Raw genomic sequence first — 17,560 nt, 5'->3', positions numbered from 1 at the left:
GAGAAAACAGACACATTAGATAGATAACAGAGGATGTGTGTCAGTATACCCTTGTATTTTAATTGTTTTTTTTCTTTCAGGAAAACTTTCAGAAACCTGTTACAGAATTTGTGTATGTTTCTAGTACATTATCTGGTAGTCACTTAGTGTATAAGGCTTGAAGAGGTACAGACCTGTATTTCTCTTTCCAGAAGAATGACAATTTTTAGATTTGGTTTTCAGGCAGTTAGAAAGTACAACTCTATCTTGTGCTTTCCTGTTTCCTGAGTGGGTTAAGTTAGAGCAGAATTATATGCAGCACTAGCTAATCAGGCTTCTGATCTGTTTGCAATGTTTTTTGATCTGCATAGGTAATACTCAGTATTCCATCTTTTTTTTTTTTTTATTTTTTTATTTTTTTATTTTTATTTTGCTATAGGACATATCCCTTTGATTCCATAACATGCTCACCTTTAGATTAGTTGTGGTAAAAAGTGCATCTTGGGAGGGAACTTGCTAAAACTACAAATAGAGAATAAAAACCACTGGTGCTAGAAACCAGCTCTTTCAAGAGGCAGTCTGATACTGCATGAATCTGGAAAATGTTAAGGCATCAGGACTTCCCTGAGCCTTCACTCAGTTGGTTTTTGTTTTGAGGTATTTGCAGCCCTTTCTTGTATAGTGGGTGCTGGAGAAATTTAGGGTAGTTGCCACTGCTCAGTCTAAAGTAATTCCCAGTAATTTTTTCATCTCAGTTCTTTTAAGGTTAATTTGAGTAACAGTCTTCATCTGGTAGTATGGACAGATGCTTAGTGCTGTGGTAAAAATGGTTCTGTAGGTACTGCTGTTTTCAGATGTGTAGGTTTCAAATAGGATGTAGTTTGAAGCAAATGGCATCTTTTGGAATTCAGACAACCCATTGCATGGGTTGGTGTTATTTCTTAAAAATCTTACCTTTAAAAAAGAAATAAAATATATATTTTAGATGGTTTTGTCTTTCTCAGACTGATCCAGTTTGCTTTTTCTTACTCCCTCCACTATCTCTTATACTTTACAGCCTCTGTGGTGTCCAGGTACACTTACTAAGGAATTTTTCTCAAGTATTTTATTAAGGTACATTTTCTGAGGAATCACAGATTTTTTCTCTTTGCATAAATTTCTAATACCTTTTTTTTTTTCCTTAAAGAGCAAGTCCATGCATGTGTCATCTCTTCTAAAATTCATGTCTAGAGAATCCTCTTATGCTGTTCCAGTTTCTCTTCTACTGTCCTCTAACTACCTCAGGACGTTCCGTTCTGTCCTTGGATAAGCCACTGCTCAGTGACTGTGCCCCTAAAGAGGGTCAGTTGTTCAGGTGTCAGCCAGCCCATTGTCTTCAGAGTCTTCCCATTGAACGGACACTTAGGCAGATTTCTGACTGTTACTGCAAGTGTGGTTTCCCATTTTGAAAAGACTGTCATGTTCTCCCAGTCTTGTATTGTGGATAGAATTGTTTCTCTGCCCAGTAATTGAGCAGTATTAATAAGAATGCTTCTTATGTATTTTTGAGTATTTTTAACTAGATGGTTTGGTTTGGTGGTGTTTTTTTGTGGTGGTTTGTTTTTTTTTTTTAAGATGTTTTGCAGAACAGTTTCAAATCAATAGAATCAGTAAAAGTGGTGGGACTGGAAATGCTATTGATGAGATACTGGTGTTTTCTCTCTTAAGCTTGTACTGTTCTGTGAATAGTATTTAACAATTACTAGAATGCAATAGAAATACATCATCATAAAAGTATCCTTACATAAATACTTTCAGTGTTCATTGTTAAGTATAAAATGGTTGAAAGTTAACCTTTACTAAAGTGAACCAAACCTTACCTTTTCCTCTTTGCTTTCCAACAGCCCTGAAAAAACAGAGTGTGTGAAAATAAATGTGGAAGATTCACCTGTTGTGAAATACGTGGATGCCGAAACGTCTTTATAGAACTGAACCAAGGGGAATTGCGTGTATTTGTGTGTGTATATATATCGCTGTAGGATATTATACCATGGAAGTGTGATTTCCAGTTTAAGGAGCGTCATATATTTAATTCTGCCATTGTTTAGGGCACTGTAGATATGCTTGCATAATGAGAAGATTTTCCTACAAATGAGTGGTAATCACACTTCAGCTATTTATTTTATTGGAAATTTTATTTTCATTTTTAAATAGGAAGATTGTAATGAATGCGTATTATTTTCAATAATCAACATGTGCATAAAAGTTAAATCAGCTTTTGCTGATGATTACTGGTCCACTTTGCTTAAAATTTTGCAATACCTCTGTTTATAATGTGTGCTACAGAAGTTTGTTCTCCATGCAGGCAGTTACTGCTTTTTTTGCAGGGTATACTTTTTTTGTGATTTCATAGAACAAATATTAATGTGCTGTTGACAAGAACTACTGTGTTTTATGTCTCCACTACATGCTAGTGTTTTCTGGATTCTGTCTCTCCTATTTTACAGAAGTGGCCTAGAGCCCTAAGTCAGGTTAGTTAAGCCTTAAGATACATATAAAAATACCCTCTTCTGCTACCTTTTTTTTCCCTGTTAAATTCACTCTTGGTTTTTCATTATTATCTAGCAGCAGTATGAGTGCAGTAACTGTAGTTACAGTCCCAAGTCAGTATTTATCATTCTGGACACTCCATGTTTACACAATACAGACAGCAATTCGGTCTCTAGGAAGTTACACAGACTTACCACACTAGTTCTCTTTGAGTCTTTTGTTCCTGTTGGTACTTATTTTTCCATCAACTTTCAGAGTTTGATTTACTCAGCTCTAAGACTGAAAATTTAGAGTACTTCCTGTCCTTAGCAAATAGATTTCTTGATTTTTAAATTTACTGTGTATTTTATTAAATTACCTGTAGTTTAATTCTGTAATAAGTTTATGATCAGTATTATTTTATGGATTAGAAATTGCTTGTGGTATTTGTGTGTACAGTTCTGATCCTCTCCATTGTAAAGGGCATATATGATAGCACACCAGCTTATTTTTTAAGCATTTTATTTATTTTAATTAGTATAAATTTTTATCATGTAAGATGGAAAAGTAAATATTCATTTATTAAAATAAATGGGATTTTTGAGGGCTCACTGATAAAGATGCAGTTGTACTTGCATTTTCAATTTCTAGTGTTCAGCATTATAAGATTTGAAATAATGAGAATTTTATGTATAAACAAAGATCTTGATCGATTACCTGTGCAGTTTCCATTATTAATGTTTTCTTGCCTTACACTTTAGGTTTTTTGCTTTAATTTTTGAAATTATTTCTTTTACATTCTGAATTGCCACTAGCCCTTTCTGGATGTATTACAGTGGCTTTAATTAGAATCTGTGCTCATTTAAAATGAAGATACTGTTTGCTTAATTCTGCTTTTGGCAGAGTTGGGAGTTTTACCATGGGCCACATGATAAAATTCTCAACAACTGGAAAAGGAGCTGATTCCAGAGGAGGGCAGAGTTCATCTGAAAATACCACTTTAGGTGGAAGATAATTGGCTATTACAAAAATAAAACAATCGGTGAGAATAAATAGAAACATTTAAAAATAGCATGTAAGTAACATGGATTGATACCGTTCCCTTTCAATGTAATTAATGTTTTTCTTTTTTATTTTTCCTTTTTTAATTTGGTTGAATTCTGAGAGGACAGTTTAAAGAAAGTAAATCGTAGTGTCCAGCAATATGAGTAACTGTATCCAGACTGTCATAACAAAGGTTCAGGTCAGTGGCGAAGCAAGTGAGGTCTGCATTACCAATTTGACCAGTCCTGTGTAAGGACCTGTATAGATGTTCCTTCATTCTTAGATGATCGCATAGCTTGTGCCTTAGCTTGAGTATGTGCGCTTTCAGAAAATACCCATGTTTTCCCTCTACTCAAACTGAGAGACAGTGAAACTAAGCAGATGGTCTCCCAAAACTTTCTGCATTATTTAAAAACAAACCGAAACCAAACAAAACCCAAACCCAAACAAAACTCAAACAAACAAACAAATACCCCCCCCAAAAAAACGAAACAGAACCCAAACAAAACAAAAACCCAGCAAAACAAACAAACCGCGTCTGCAGGTTAGTGGTTGACTACTGAGTAGCTCTCGCTATCAAAGAGGGAAGATACTTTGGGCAGTTTACGTAGTGTTATCCACAACACGTTACTTTTGTTCTACTACTCCCAGTTATGTTTTACACTTAATGTACACAGTCCTGTAACAGTTTCCAAAGACCCAAAGAATGACTGTAAGCCTCTTCAATTTTTAACTCTTTAATGCCTGGAATCAGGGTTCCCTGGTGCTGCACACGTTGTATCTGGCTTCTACTTCAGAAGGGTTAAGTGTTGGTCGATATTACAGGAAGTAGATATTTTTCTAGGGACGCTGAATGGAAAAAAAAACCAAAGCCTCCAAGTCTAATCACAGTATTTATTTAATTTTAATTGTCTGGATATTTTTTTATCAGTGCCAGAAATACCATGGCTTGCAAAGCAGTTTACAGTGACCTTTAGTTCCGCTGTTCTTGGTCAGTAGCTTGTTACAGTTGCACTTTTCCCCCTGTATGAATAGAAGATCTGGTATGAAGCGTGTAAAACCCCACTGATAATTTATGATTAATTGATTCGCTGCTCATTTTACACCTTCTCTGCTTTAAAATCACACGTAGTATTAAACAGCTAAGGATGTAGTTTACCGTAAGTAGATGTTTGTTTTGCCTTAACGGATGCAAAAGAGCAGTGATAATTGCTGTGCACTGATTTTTCTTTTATAGGGGTTAAGCCCTGTATAAACTATGCCAATATATTTCCACTCCAACTGTTAAGAGGAAAATAAACAGCCCTGCACTTTCTTTAGATGCCTTGGTTTCCCAGAATGGAGCTTAGTGCTACTGTGTGTCTGGCTGCAGAGCCACCTCAGGAAGTCCCTCTCTTTCTCTCTCCTTTGTTTTTTTCTTTTCCTTTTTTCTAATTTATTTATAAATATGAATGTTTACATAAAGTGTAGGTCTTAACTCTGACCACTCCATTTAAATTATCGTCTAAAATATTTCACTTAAAGTGCAGTCTTGTGTTTAAATTATATTCTACAGAACTCATTTGTAGTATTTTCATACGTATTACAATGACACACCTTTCATTCTGTTTACATATGCCCAAGTTAATTACACTTTCTTCCTAGATTAAGTTTGCAGCTACAACATAATATTGTATAAGATTGTTCAGCGAAATGTTCCAAATTGCCAAGTTTGTCAATCAGAAAATCTATTAGGGTAGAGTTTGGCGCCCCGCTGGGGTTTTTTCTTTGTCTTGGCTATTTTTTGCTACACTTAATGGAAGTTCTCCTGTAAGTTGTTGTTTGCTTCACCTGCATCTCCCTCTTTACTTGATCACTTCCTAATCTGTGCCCTTTGCAAAGGCAGGTTCGAAAGGCTGTAAAACAGGTCTGTAACAAACAGGTGTCGTGTCGCGGAGCCTGCACCATTCAGAAGGGTTCTCTTGTACATACGTTCTGTGCATCGCGAGATGGAACGGTTCGTGATCTTCAGTTCACAAATGTAGTCAGTTAGATGAGCGGCACCATGATCTTAGTTTTCTTTTTGCTTTATATGATTAGTAATGTTTTAATTACTCATCTAGGTCAAATTAATTATCAAGTACAGTACCAATGTGTGAAATAACTTTGTTTATACCAACAGTAATTTATTTTGCAGCAGATTTTAAGACTAGAGGCACACGGCTTTGAGTCAGCATAAAAAGTAGTGCTATAAATAAAGCAAATTGCTTAATGATTTTAAGTTGATTTTATTTTGTATCATTTAGTGAAAACTGTAGGACTTTGTAGTTGGCATTGAAGTTAATCTAAAGACACTTTCATATTGAATTTAGTAACTGTTGATGTTTATTTGGAATAATGAGTTTGAAAATCGATACTTTTCTAAATGACTTTATTGGCAAGACACATCATTTATAATATTTTTCTTTCTACTGTTGCTGATTCTCCTGAGCAAAGGTGTCTTCCAGGGTTCAGCTTCTGTAGCTGAACTACACGTTTGATTTTAATACTGATTATTTGAAATGTGATTACATACTGTACGGTTCGAAGTTTTTATGACTGCTTTTCTTATTACAATGGTGTTTTCTTACTTCATAACAAAACCCAAAGCAAATGAAAACATCGCTCCAAATGCAGAGTCAACATTAAGTTTATACAGGAAAAACGCAACTTGTCTTTAATGTGAAAGATCCAGCCTTTGTTGTTTTAATTACTGCTAGAATAAAATTATCTTTTGTAACGTTTCAGAAAGTCGGTAAAAGCAATAAACAATCTACTGAACTCTGTTGAGGCTGTGCCTGGGTTTGTTGTGGGCAGGCAGGGGCCCGTGGGTGCTGTGGTGGACGCTACGGGAGGCGGCCCTTGGTTCGTTCCTATGGCAACAGCCGCCGCTGTCGCTAGGATACGGCGTCGCTGCAGAACACGGCGGCTTGCGATTGGCCGGCGAGGCCATGTCTTCGAAGAAGACGGGCTGCGATTGGCCCGGCGGGCGGGGTTCGGCTGCCGGCGGTCGGAGCTTTGCCGTGGCCAGGCGCGGAGCGGGGCGAGCCGAGTGAGAGCGACCGGGAGAGAGGCCGGGGCCGGGCTCTGCGAGGGGCTCGCAGCGCCCCGCTGCCCCGCGGCAGGGAGACCCACCGCCGGAGGGCGGAGGAGGCGGCAAGGTTAGGCTGCCGTCTTCTCATCGTGCCGCTGCTTTGTCACGGAGGTACCGGACAGTTGCATGCTCCAGCTGTGGTAAGGTTTTGAAGTTGGTGTTAAGGAAGTCATAACGTTAGCGTTTAGGAATGGACGTAAACGTGCACGCTGGTATGAAACACTTCACGGAACGAAAGTGCTGAGGCAGGCCTGCTTAGCCACGGGTAAGATGTGGTAACTCCAGGGGATCTCTATGCTTCTAAATGACGTCCCGTTAGTGCAGAGTGCCCCCTGCCAACCCGGGGCGCATCTCAGCCCGGATCCCACCCAGCTAACTAGTACTGCCTCTAAAATAAGGATTGCTTTGTCCCCATCTTTCCCCCACACCTAGTGACGTCTTCTCCAGCCCTGCACTTTTACCACCTCTGAGCCTTCAGACAGTATTAAACACTCTCGTGATTCCCCCAGGCTCTAAGCCGTAGTGGTACAATTCCCTAGAAAGGTCTGCCTGGTGGCAAGGGCAGAGAGGATGAATTTCACAGAGCTACGTGTTATTCCTGAGTTGCCACAGACCTCAGAAATCCCCCTTTTTCTCTCCCCTACACCTGTGAGCTGCAGGTTAATAGGGTGAATTTAGGCGGGTTAAAAGTTGTTTAAGCAGATAAAAGTTATGGTCTGGAAAATAGTCTAGAGGCTCGTATTGTATGGCTCCAGGAATCTGGGAATGGGCCTGGCCATTTGTGGCTCCACGGGAACTGGGGTGGTGCAGAGGGAAAACAAAACAGAAAAAGCCCAAGCCGACAGTGGCTTGAGTATTTCAACTTGTCAGGAAAACAGGAACCTTCTGTTGGACCCTAGGTAATCTTGAGAGAACCTTCAAAGAAGTTATCTCAGACTTTATTATGTTTAATAAATGTACACATGTGGAAGCTTCCAGTTACAGAAAACATGCAGATTTCCATATTGATTCAGCCGATAAAACGTGTAAGAAGTAGTCTTCAAACATTGTATGGGTTCATCAGCAGAATTTCCTAGATGAGCTGTCACCAGTTCTGGCTGCTGTGCTGTCTGGGAACAAGAGGGGAAGTGGTCCGGGGTTCCCTTTGGTTTCATCAGAAGAAAGAAAAGTGCCTTTTGGGAACTTTTCATCATCTCTGATGCTTCTTTTGCCATCATTTTGAGTGTATTTGAAATGCATTTCTATTTTGACAATATTATACTGATAATATAATGGAGTGAATTTTCCTCTGACTTCACTCCCAGCTTATGGTATTAGATACATTCCTGTCTAGCAACAGCATCAAAAGTCTGATTAAAGCCAAGATCTAGCATATCTACTGCTTCTTTATCCATTTAAGCCAGTTAACCTTTTATGTATAATTATGTAGTAGAACTCAGGCACTGGAGGGATTAAGAGAGGAATTCGAGGGTAAAATAAGAAACTAGTCGGCTTACAAATGATCCATATCCAGTAGTTATTGCTAATAAAGATTATAACGACTGTAAGACATCTTTTTGTTTAGGGGAGTTTCAAACCATTACATTATAGTTTGGCAGTATATTTACCCTCCTGGCAGTAGATTTACCCTCCAACATACCTTTCTGTTTTCATTTATTTTGGGGTTTTTTTCACCTTCTGAAGCTTTGTGTGCTTATGTCATCTGCGACAGACATTAGACTGGGCCAGAGATCAAGTCTGTGGTGGTAATTCCTTTGTCTTCTGTTTCTCATCATATGAATTCTTTCATTTCTGACAGGGTTCTTGGAGCATTTCTTGTCCTATCCTGCATACCAGCACTATCAGAATGCATCTTGCTTCCTATGTAATTGAATTAACATAACTAATTAAATGAAATTATCCCCAGTTAAGATGAATTAGTTCATATTGCTCACATTTCATTGTTTTAAATGGAGTTGAATAAGACTTTAGACTGTAAAGACATTTTCCTTTTAAAGTGTTTCTTTTCTTTTAAAGATTTGTCTGATCTCAATCTTTTTCTGGCACAACCTAAGTGAAAAGTGAGTGCTGTTTGGTTTCTTTCTTACACATTACTCACGGCTGGCTTAATAGCTGGGGGAGAGTTATGAGGATAGTTAATAACCTGGCTCCGTGGAAATTTCTGCTGGCACAAGTAAAGAAGAAACACAGGGCTGGGAACTTATTCAGTGATTTCAAGTAAGTCAAATAACTGTGGGAATAGGTAAGGAAATATTTCATGTCTGGTTTCTCTCAGGTTTATGGCTGATACAAGGAAAACAAGGGGTTGTTTCCTTTTGTCTGCCCCTCACTGAGGTGTGGTTGCTAATACAAGCACCTGATTTAATGACTGGCTACTGATGAAAGCGTTTTCTGCTCTTCTTCCTCTTATTTACAGCGGTGCATTCCTGCTCCTTGCCTTGTCAGCAGAGATACACAGAGATACATATCAGGCCACACTAACGGTGAGCTCAATTGGTAGAAAACTGACTATATAAAGGGAGGCACGTTGTTTTCTGCCTAAACTCTCTCAGGTTTGGGTCAAATCAGCTGAAGAAGTGGCAGGGAATGCCTGAGGTTTGTAAGGGAAAGGAAAGGGGGAAAGGATTTGCCGTTTTCATGAGCGGCTGCCTGTTGATTGATTGGTTTATCTCTGTAATAAAGCTGAAGGGCACAACACTAAGCTGCATGGATAAATGCTCCTTTCTGTGTATTTTCCCTGCCCTTGTACAGCAGAACTACTTGGGGACAAGGTGTAAGGTAATCAGGATTAAAGTAGGAGAGACTATTTGTAACCTGAATCAGGTTTCCCAATCCAGTGAGCTGTGCACCTGTGGTGACACTGTGCTGACAGACCAAAGAGGTTGTGCAGAGTCCATCTGTGGCCAGGCCTGGCCTCTTTTTGTTGAAGTGCTTCCTGACTTGCGCTGGCTTCGGGGCTTCTAGAAAAAGGAAAGGTAACCTCAGGATAAGTCCTCAGAGCTGGGTGAGGGCTGCCCTCCATCCTCAGATAGCATGAAGAGAATTTGCCTTGATGTTTGTCAGGTTCGATTCTGTACAGGGACATTTGGATCTGTAATGACAAAGAACCTTTACAATATTAGTCTTTTACTCTGTTTCATCTTGACCAAGATACTGCAAACAGCAAAAACATTGGGCTTGTAGCCCTAAAGCAAGGTTGGTCTACAGCTGTAAGATTTTGTAAATAATCACAAAGACCTAACAGGTTTGGATTAAATCCTAGCCAGACTGGGAATCCTGCTGTTTATGGTTTAGAGGTTTGACCCAAGGATTACTTGTTTGTTCTTTTTTTCAAATATGATGCTGAAAATTTTTAGATTTAACTGTAAATTTATGTGATTCTTTGGTAGACTGCATGATGTATGCATCTCATTTGTTTCTACCCTTCATCTGTCTTATTTAGATGATAAAACTATTCTCTGTTGTCTGGACAGCAGCATGCATGACACAACCTTGATGTCAGCCTGTAAGCACTGCTGTAACATGAATAGCCAATCTACAGGGAGAAATAATGGTAATTAGATGGAAGAGGGGAAAAATCCTTATAAAGAATACATGCCATAAAAAGGCACCCAGTATTATCTACTCATATCTTGGGAAACTGAGGTTTCTCTTTGTTAGCTTAATTACTTTCTTGTTAATATCTGGAATTCTAAAGGATATCTTCATATAATGCCCAAGGGTTCATGTTAAAAAAATCGTAAAGCTCTTTTTTTCTTAAAATTGTATCGGTTGGTTCTATAAGTAAACATGTGTTGCTTTCGCTGCGATGATACAATTCTATCTCCTTTATTTTCTTAAGGAAATGAGTTCTTAGCCACATGATGGTAATAGTGATACACAATGCCTGATCAGGACAAAAAGTTGAAGAGCACAGAAAAAGCAGCAGACAAAAAACCTCATGGGATCTCTATGAGGTATAGTATCTGACATCTTACTTTGAACTGCAGCAGGACCCAAGTGGAATTTGCACTAGCTGCCAAAGCAGAATACTTAATTTGAAATGCAGTATAAACATGACAACTGTTACTCTGGTCACGAAGTTTATTTACACATTTGTTGATTTAAGGCATTCTGGAGAAGCTATAAATTCTTCTGTATGCAAAATGGAGCCACTAGGCAACACTAGAAAGCTTTCTTTTCTGTCAGTAGCGTTGCTGCTCATTAACTTTCTTTACTCTTAGAGAAGTACTTTTATGTGACTATTAACACATGTATTAATGCTATTGTGTTTTATCCTAGGGATTATTCTGATCTTAAAAGACTTCAGTCTCTCTTAAATGTGCAGTTAAGGAACCAACAGGTATTTTTCAATAACTACTATTAAACATGCTGTAAAATTGTATAATTATAAGTAATGGTTTGTGGCAAATGCATAAGATACTATTATTATGTTCCATTGTGATTAAACATATCGGCAAAAGCTTGTGTAGTGGATGTCTTTTTTTTTTTTTTTTTGGCAAAGTTGGAGCTTCTCTGTGGGACAAATCCCATTTAGAAAGTGTGAAAGCAGGAAACTGACCTGCAGCCCATTCAACTCTGTCATAATTTTTATTTTAACAGGAAAAAATTGCTTTGTTTTGAATCTTGAGCAGGTTTTATCCAGCTATTGTTACGTGTAGTCAAGTAGCCTAACAGATTAGTTTTCTTCCATGCCCTTCCACAATGTCACGAGAAGGTAGGCTCACGAGATGTATTAGTTACAACATGGTGAAGAGTGGTAAAGAATGTAAAATAAGATGAGCATTTTAACAATAAACACTTTGTCTTTGGAAAATAACACTCTAGCTAAAAATCTTTGGTATAAATATCAAGGCATGAAACTTACAGGACACAGTAAAGTCTCCTTCACCTCAACTCACTTAGTGAGTCTTGTATTTGCCATTTGAAGGAGAGAAAACCAATACATGATGATGGGTGAGAGTCGCAACACATGATGATGGGTGTGAGTCTTTAGAATGCCAGAACATTTTCTCCCTTTCTAATCTGTAAAAAGATATGACAAGATGACTTAGGGGTTCACCCATGTGAGATAGGAGTTATGCACTCCCTCCTTGGATAGAGGCATGGAATTGCATCTGAGCAGAAAGCTGAAATGTCTGAGTTCTACAACCTAAAAAGGATATGAAGGCTGTGCAATTGTAGAAGTAGGACAGGTAAGGAACATAGGTAATGAATGTGCGTTCCAGATTCTGTTGAGCTTTACTATTACAAATTTTAAAAGACACTATTCTTTACATTTTATATATCTCCATGTACTTGTTTTCCAGCCTTGCTTTGCACTGGTTTTCTACCATGCCAGTTTTATTTTGCCGGGGGGGGGGGGGTGGGGTGGGGTGGTGGTGGTGGGGTGGTGAGGGAGGTATATTTTATAATGGCAAGTTATAGGTTCAAAGTTCAAGTCAGAACTTGAGAAAAGGTACTTTTGCTTGATAACATTCTTACAAAACTTAAAAAGCAGTGTTTGCCTCATGAGTACTATCTCTTTCTTCCTTAGCTTCCAGCTATGCATTTTGAAAATGGTCGAACCAGTGTGACAAGAGCTTGGCAAAATATCAAAATCAATGAACAAAACCCCCATGGTCAATGGCAAGAATCATCAGAAGCTGTTGAGCTTGAAAACTTTAGGTAAAAAAGTAAAAAGCTAATATGATGACACTGTTGTATTTCTAAACATCTTTCTGTGTCTAAAGCTTGTTGAGTTGTTGAAGGCCTTTATATTTATACTTATGTCTGTTACTTGTACTTTCATGTTAACCACTATCTGAGATATGAATTATGTATTTTTAACTTTCTAAAGCTAACTGCAGGTGTTCCTGCCTTTGTCAGCTTCAGACACGTGCTCCTGCTCAGCAGAGTGTCCTGTTGAGAGTTAATATAGTAAAGTTTTAAAAAGTAATGGTTTCCTTATTTGGAAAGCTTGTATTATACCATTGAAACAGGCCCAAATTATGCATGAGGCAGAATGTTCTTCCATACTGTTAATGTCTGGAAATCTGAAATGGTTTATTCCATAATAACTTCTGATATAACGTTTCTTAATTTTTCTTGCTAATGTTAAGTTCTAGCAATCTGCAATCATCTTGTGGCAAGATAATCAGCAATTCAGCATTTTTTTTCTTTTAAATCCTCATTAGCGTGACCTACAAGAATGAGAGAAATTTTAGCAAACATCCCAGTCATCAGCTGTTTCAAGAGATCTTTACATCTTTAGTTAAGAACCGACTTACCTGCAGGTAAGTATATTGAACACATTGATATCCAAGGAGAGTCACTCTTTCTTGCCTTAAGTGAATAACCAAGATGCATAGATGATGTTCCATATTGTTCACAATATATATGGCATATATGTTTCAACACTAGACCTCTGTATGGAAACTACCAGCTTCACATCTCTGCATAATCTCAGTTTTAAACAATCACTTTTGTATTGGCTTTGAAGATGGAATGCTCGGTCTTTGGAAGAAGGGAAGGAGGAAGGAAGGACTGGGTATACGGTGAAATTTGGATGACCAAAATTCTAACAGCTGCTATGTTTCCTTGACGATTTGTCTGTATCTGATATCTATAATATATGGTTTGCTTTTCAAATTTATTTTTTATTTTACCAACTTTATTTGTATTTTAGGGACTGCTGCCTTTATATAGAAAGGCCAGTGGCTCTCAGAATTCAGATGAGTTTATGCTGCTGTTAATATTTGTATTTGTGTGTATAACAGGATTAGAAAGGGAAATTCCATTCTTAGCTACTCTCATTTGAGCAAGGAAAAAGTGAGGACTTTAAAAAAATAGTGGGGACAAAAAAAAGTGTTTTTTGAGAAAAAATAAAAAATAGATAAATGATTAAAAAAAAAAAAAAAGCATTTTTTCAGGATTTCTTTTCCTACACACCAGTGTGTTCTATTTTTCCTTTTTAAAGCCTGAGTACATGTAAAAGAATCCTAAGTGGTACAGAAGCTTAAAGAAGGAATCCTAGAGCATTTAAAGGTATTGATGTGTAACTGCTAGAATTTACATAAGAACCTTAAAAAAAAAAAAAATCACATAGTTTGCTTAGACCCTTATTCAGAACTAACTACGGAACTAGGGATCTCATCTTTGATTATCTAGATAGCAGTGAGTTTAAGACAGATTGTTTAAGTAACTTGTAAATCTGGTACCTCTTTTTTGCAAGTGAACTTTATCATCTCAGTACCCACCAATGGGATGTCTGTGGCTCAGATTAATTTGCCAAAAATCTAAGAAGAATTTACATTGTGCCCTCCCAGGTTCTATTTATACATTGTGGCATACCTAGCTGATATTTTGGTTTTTGTTTTCTTTGGCACTTGCTGTTGATGATACAGCAAAACCAGCCTCTTGTATTACAAATCAAAGCACTCAGGTAAGATTAATGAAATGAATATATATTAGTAGATATGTAAAACTCATAAGGTAAGTGCAGTTACAAAGGTGATTTAGTTGCCCTTTGTAAATACTTTATTGTGATTATATCCTTTCTTTGGAACTACTGTCATTGCACTGTGTCAGAGCCTTGGAAATTGTCACCTTGATTTGCATGACATACTTCTGCTGGCATAACTGATATTGGTTGGGGTGCAAGAAAATCACACCCTCTTACTGGCATTGCTGTGTCAGCAGAAGTCCTGTGGAGATAAGAAAGCTGTGATCAGCTTAGCTTAAGTAGTTTGGATAAGGAATATAACTAAGCAGGCAGAAAATATCCTGCTGGCATATGCTTTGCACACACCAGGGTATCTAGTAACATGTATTGTAAATGTAACTATAGTAGAAGAGACTCGCAAATGCTAGCCAGGCTCAGAGAATTACTCTCCCTGATTGGAAATGTGACAGATGTGTTGCTCTGTTAAAGAAACTAACTTCTGTCAAGAGTCACAGCTTTTTGAAAGAGTAACTTTGTAGAACCACCGCAGTAACGATCTTCAGGCCACTTTAAAACCTGACCAACACATTTTCCGTACAGGTTGCTGTTTTCTTTCCAAGAAAGTTTTGTACCATTCTGAAGCGGCCAAGTAAGGAATCATAAAAATATGAAAAAAGATAGTATTCTTTTGGGCAGCATATTGGCATAGAAGAGCTGATATTTTGTTAGCATGTATTTGTAAAACATTTAATTTTATCAAAATATTTTTAGCTATTGGCATTGTTCCCAAATGCAAATGATAAAAATGGAAGAGAACTGCCATGTCCCATAGACTTCTTCCAATCCTTGGAAGCTTGCCCAGATACTACAGATTCTGTCCTCTCAGTTAAAACAACAACAAAAATAGCAGCGCAGAGATGTCCAATTTTAGGTTTATTTTAAGTAGGAAAATGGGGATATACGTCTTCAACAGACAATGGAAATAGTGATTCTGTTACTGGTATTTTAGGCAGGTTTTCTGCCCCTGAATGCTTTGTGCAAATCTGATTTGTGTTTTCTGCCAAGTCCCATGCTGAGGAATTGTATGGAGAAATATAAAGGAGGAAGTTCTATTTGAAAGTATAATCCTATATCAAGAACATTTAAACTAAATAAATTATTCTAAGGACTAGAAGTATTAGAGTTTTTAATGCCCAGGATAGATTACGATAATTAAACAAAGTATTTCAAATCTAGTTATTTTTACTTCTGTAGCACCCATATTTTTACGTAAATGTATTTTGTGCACTGAAGTTTGATATGTGGTTTCTTGCTGATATTGCCCATTTGGGCTTTGATCCAAACACTTAAAGTAAGTTTATATCAAAGCATGATCAGTTTGTGCATGTACTTTCCTGCAATCAGGTCAGTGATAAGAAGTGATGGCCTGGCAATGGTTATATAATGAAATAAGTTTATTTAAAGCTGTTACTATGTTTGAATATAAATGGTATTAAAAGTTCTATAGTGTAGGATGTTGTACTATACTATGGTATAGTACAACTGTTGCAGGTCATTAATCTTCTAGTCAATTCCCAAATCAAAGTGGGTTTTTTATGTGTTTTAACACTTCTTTTAAAATGCATTTGGTTTACGTGTGGAACATTTCTTTTACAGGGAATGGGTTAATCAAGCTTCGTCCATCCATTTTCTTAGAGCATTAATCTGTCTGAGATTATTAATCAGGGATCCATGCTATCAGGTCAGTATGTCAAAATACTGTTTCTTGCTTGGATAAAAGAATGCACACAAACATCATGCATATGACTTGTGTTGTTGCATGTGTATAAAAATGTGTGTTCTTATATGTATGTACCTATATTTCTATATGTGAGGATGTGATTTGCAACAAGCAGATTTCAAGAGTGAATTTGCACTGTTACTCAATAACTTGCTCAAGTTCTGATATACCTTATGTAGGGTCTGTTGTTGCTAACCTTAACAAAGAACCTGTAAATCTCCGTAACAGATGGTTTGGTCATTGCTCTGAGCCTTAGACCTCGTGCTTGACTTTACCATATAGATATGTAAAATTCCCATAACGTAGTAGGTGAAGAAAACGGAAAGCTGCCTATTCCTCCTAGCTGCCCAATGTTCTGAACTAAAAACCAATAGCTTTTAATTTTATGCTGGCTATTATCATCGCTATTCATAGGACTAAGCCTGAGACATCTGTTCAGATATTTGTCTTTGTGTATTTCTTTTCTGTGTGTTCCAAAGCCTATACTGTTTTTCCAGTTTTAAAATCTTCAAAACTTCACTTCTGTGTTTTTATTTATCTACTTAGTATAACAAATTCTGAACTCTGAAGGTGCTAAATATCTCCAGAATTCATTGACTTCAACTGCTGGAGTTAAGGTTTCTCAACATTCATAACAAACAGATCACTTATGTTCTAGTGTTCTCTCATTCTAGTGTTTTCTGTATTTTGACCTTTTTTTCTTTTTTTTAATTTTTTTTTATTTTCTATCAGGAAACGCTCCACAGCTTGGGTGCGATTGAAAATCTAGCTCAGGTAGAGTTCCTCACAGTACCTTTGTGCGTTATGTTGCATCTCAGATCATTGCCATTAGAATGAAATACACACTAAAAACTAGTGTACATGAATTCTTGATTTATGGAAAGAAGTGACTCCATTCCTCTGCACATAAGCAGTTGGTATGGTTTGTTTTTTTTTCACTAGTGTAAAAAGAAACTGTTCTTATAATATAGCAGTATTAACCCAGCTCTTTTAGTTAGGAGGCTTAACAAATGCCTCCTGAAGTGGGAGGAGAATTAGAAAAATCATCACAATTGTTTCAATCAGGAGAAAAGAAGGATGAGTAAAGTCACCTTAAACTGTAGCAAATGACTTTTCAGAGGTAAAAGCATAGTGATAGAATGTTGAAACAGGTTTAAATTTGGGGACTACAGCACTTTTGCATTATGAAACATGATTGTTGTTGCTCTGTGTTAATACTGCTTTACTTCTTGGTTTCTAATACTTATTCATCCGTGCCAATTTAGCAGTGAGATATGACATATCCTGAATAACTTTGATATCCTTGGGAGTTTTCTTTCTAGAAAAAAAATTTATTTGTTATAATTGTTATAACAAATGTGTCATTCAGGAATGAAGTCATCATTTATTAATATTTGTGAAGTCACTTGTATTTCAAAGAACCAACAGTGCGCTGTGAGCCCTTTGGTCAGATAGTCACCTGTTTGAAACATCTCTAAAGTTGCAGGAGTTAAAGATTATTAGTTTGTAACGGATATGGTTCCCACAGGAACTGCTTGGCACTTCTAATGTTGCATGTCATTAATGGTTAGCCATATTTTTAAAGGAGCTTGCAGAGTGCAAAGTGCAATGGCCTGCTGAGACATTGGCAACATCTGCAAGTGTCGTCCTCAGCAGCAGGAACCCAAATTGTGTAATCGATAATGATGTGTTGCTGGCATAGAGAATTTAAAAA

At 37.3% G+C, this 17,560-nt stretch overlaps 2 protein-coding genes across 13 annotated transcripts in view; both read left to right on the top strand.

The window, feature by feature from the left end:
• Positions 1 to 6,334, top strand: part of SLC4A7 (solute carrier family 4 member 7) — an 89,580-nt gene extending 83,246 nt beyond the window's left edge. For 2 of the 4 annotated variants that reach the window (XM_030512303.1, XM_030512329.1), the window contains one exon: positions 1,863 to 6,334. In XM_030512303.1, the coding sequence (XP_030368163.1) occupies positions 1,863 to 1,944 (82 nt within the window). In that variant the 3' untranslated portion in view covers positions 1,945 to 6,334. The remainder of the gene's footprint in view (positions 1 to 1,862) is intronic. The other 2 variants (XM_030512313.1, XM_030512322.1) reach the window with 1 other exon arrangement.
• Positions 6,335 to 6,592: 258 nt separating this feature from the next.
• The window catches only part of NEK10 (NIMA related kinase 10), a 96,947-nt gene continuing 85,979 nt past the window's right edge, over positions 6,593 to 17,560 (top strand). For 6 of the 9 annotated variants that reach the window (XM_030512387.1, XM_030512371.1, XM_030512363.1 and 3 more), the window contains exons 1-8: positions 6,593 to 6,783; positions 9,060 to 9,126; positions 10,485 to 10,599; positions 10,925 to 10,985; positions 12,180 to 12,310; positions 12,820 to 12,918; positions 15,723 to 15,807; positions 16,579 to 16,620. In XM_030512387.1, the coding sequence (XP_030368247.1) occupies positions 10,526 to 10,599; positions 10,925 to 10,985; positions 12,180 to 12,310; positions 12,820 to 12,918; positions 15,723 to 15,807; positions 16,579 to 16,620 (492 nt within the window). In that variant the 5' untranslated portion in view covers positions 6,593 to 6,783; positions 9,060 to 9,126; positions 10,485 to 10,525. Of the gene's footprint in view, positions 6,784 to 8,099; positions 9,127 to 10,484; positions 10,600 to 10,924; positions 10,986 to 12,179; positions 12,311 to 12,819; positions 12,919 to 15,722; positions 15,808 to 16,578; positions 16,621 to 16,691; positions 16,764 to 17,560 lie in introns of those variants that run through there. The other 3 variants (XM_030512378.1, XM_030512353.1, XM_030512405.1) reach the window with 2 other exon arrangements.

This window comes from Strigops habroptila, chromosome 1 (genome assembly GCF_004027225.2).
Source record: "Strigops habroptila isolate Jane chromosome 1, bStrHab1.2.pri, whole genome shotgun sequence".
NCBI classification, from domain to species: domain Eukaryota; kingdom Metazoa; phylum Chordata; class Aves; order Psittaciformes; family Psittacidae; genus Strigops; species Strigops habroptila.
Note: the sequence above shows the minus strand (reverse complement) of the source record. Positions and strands in the feature narration are given on the sequence as shown.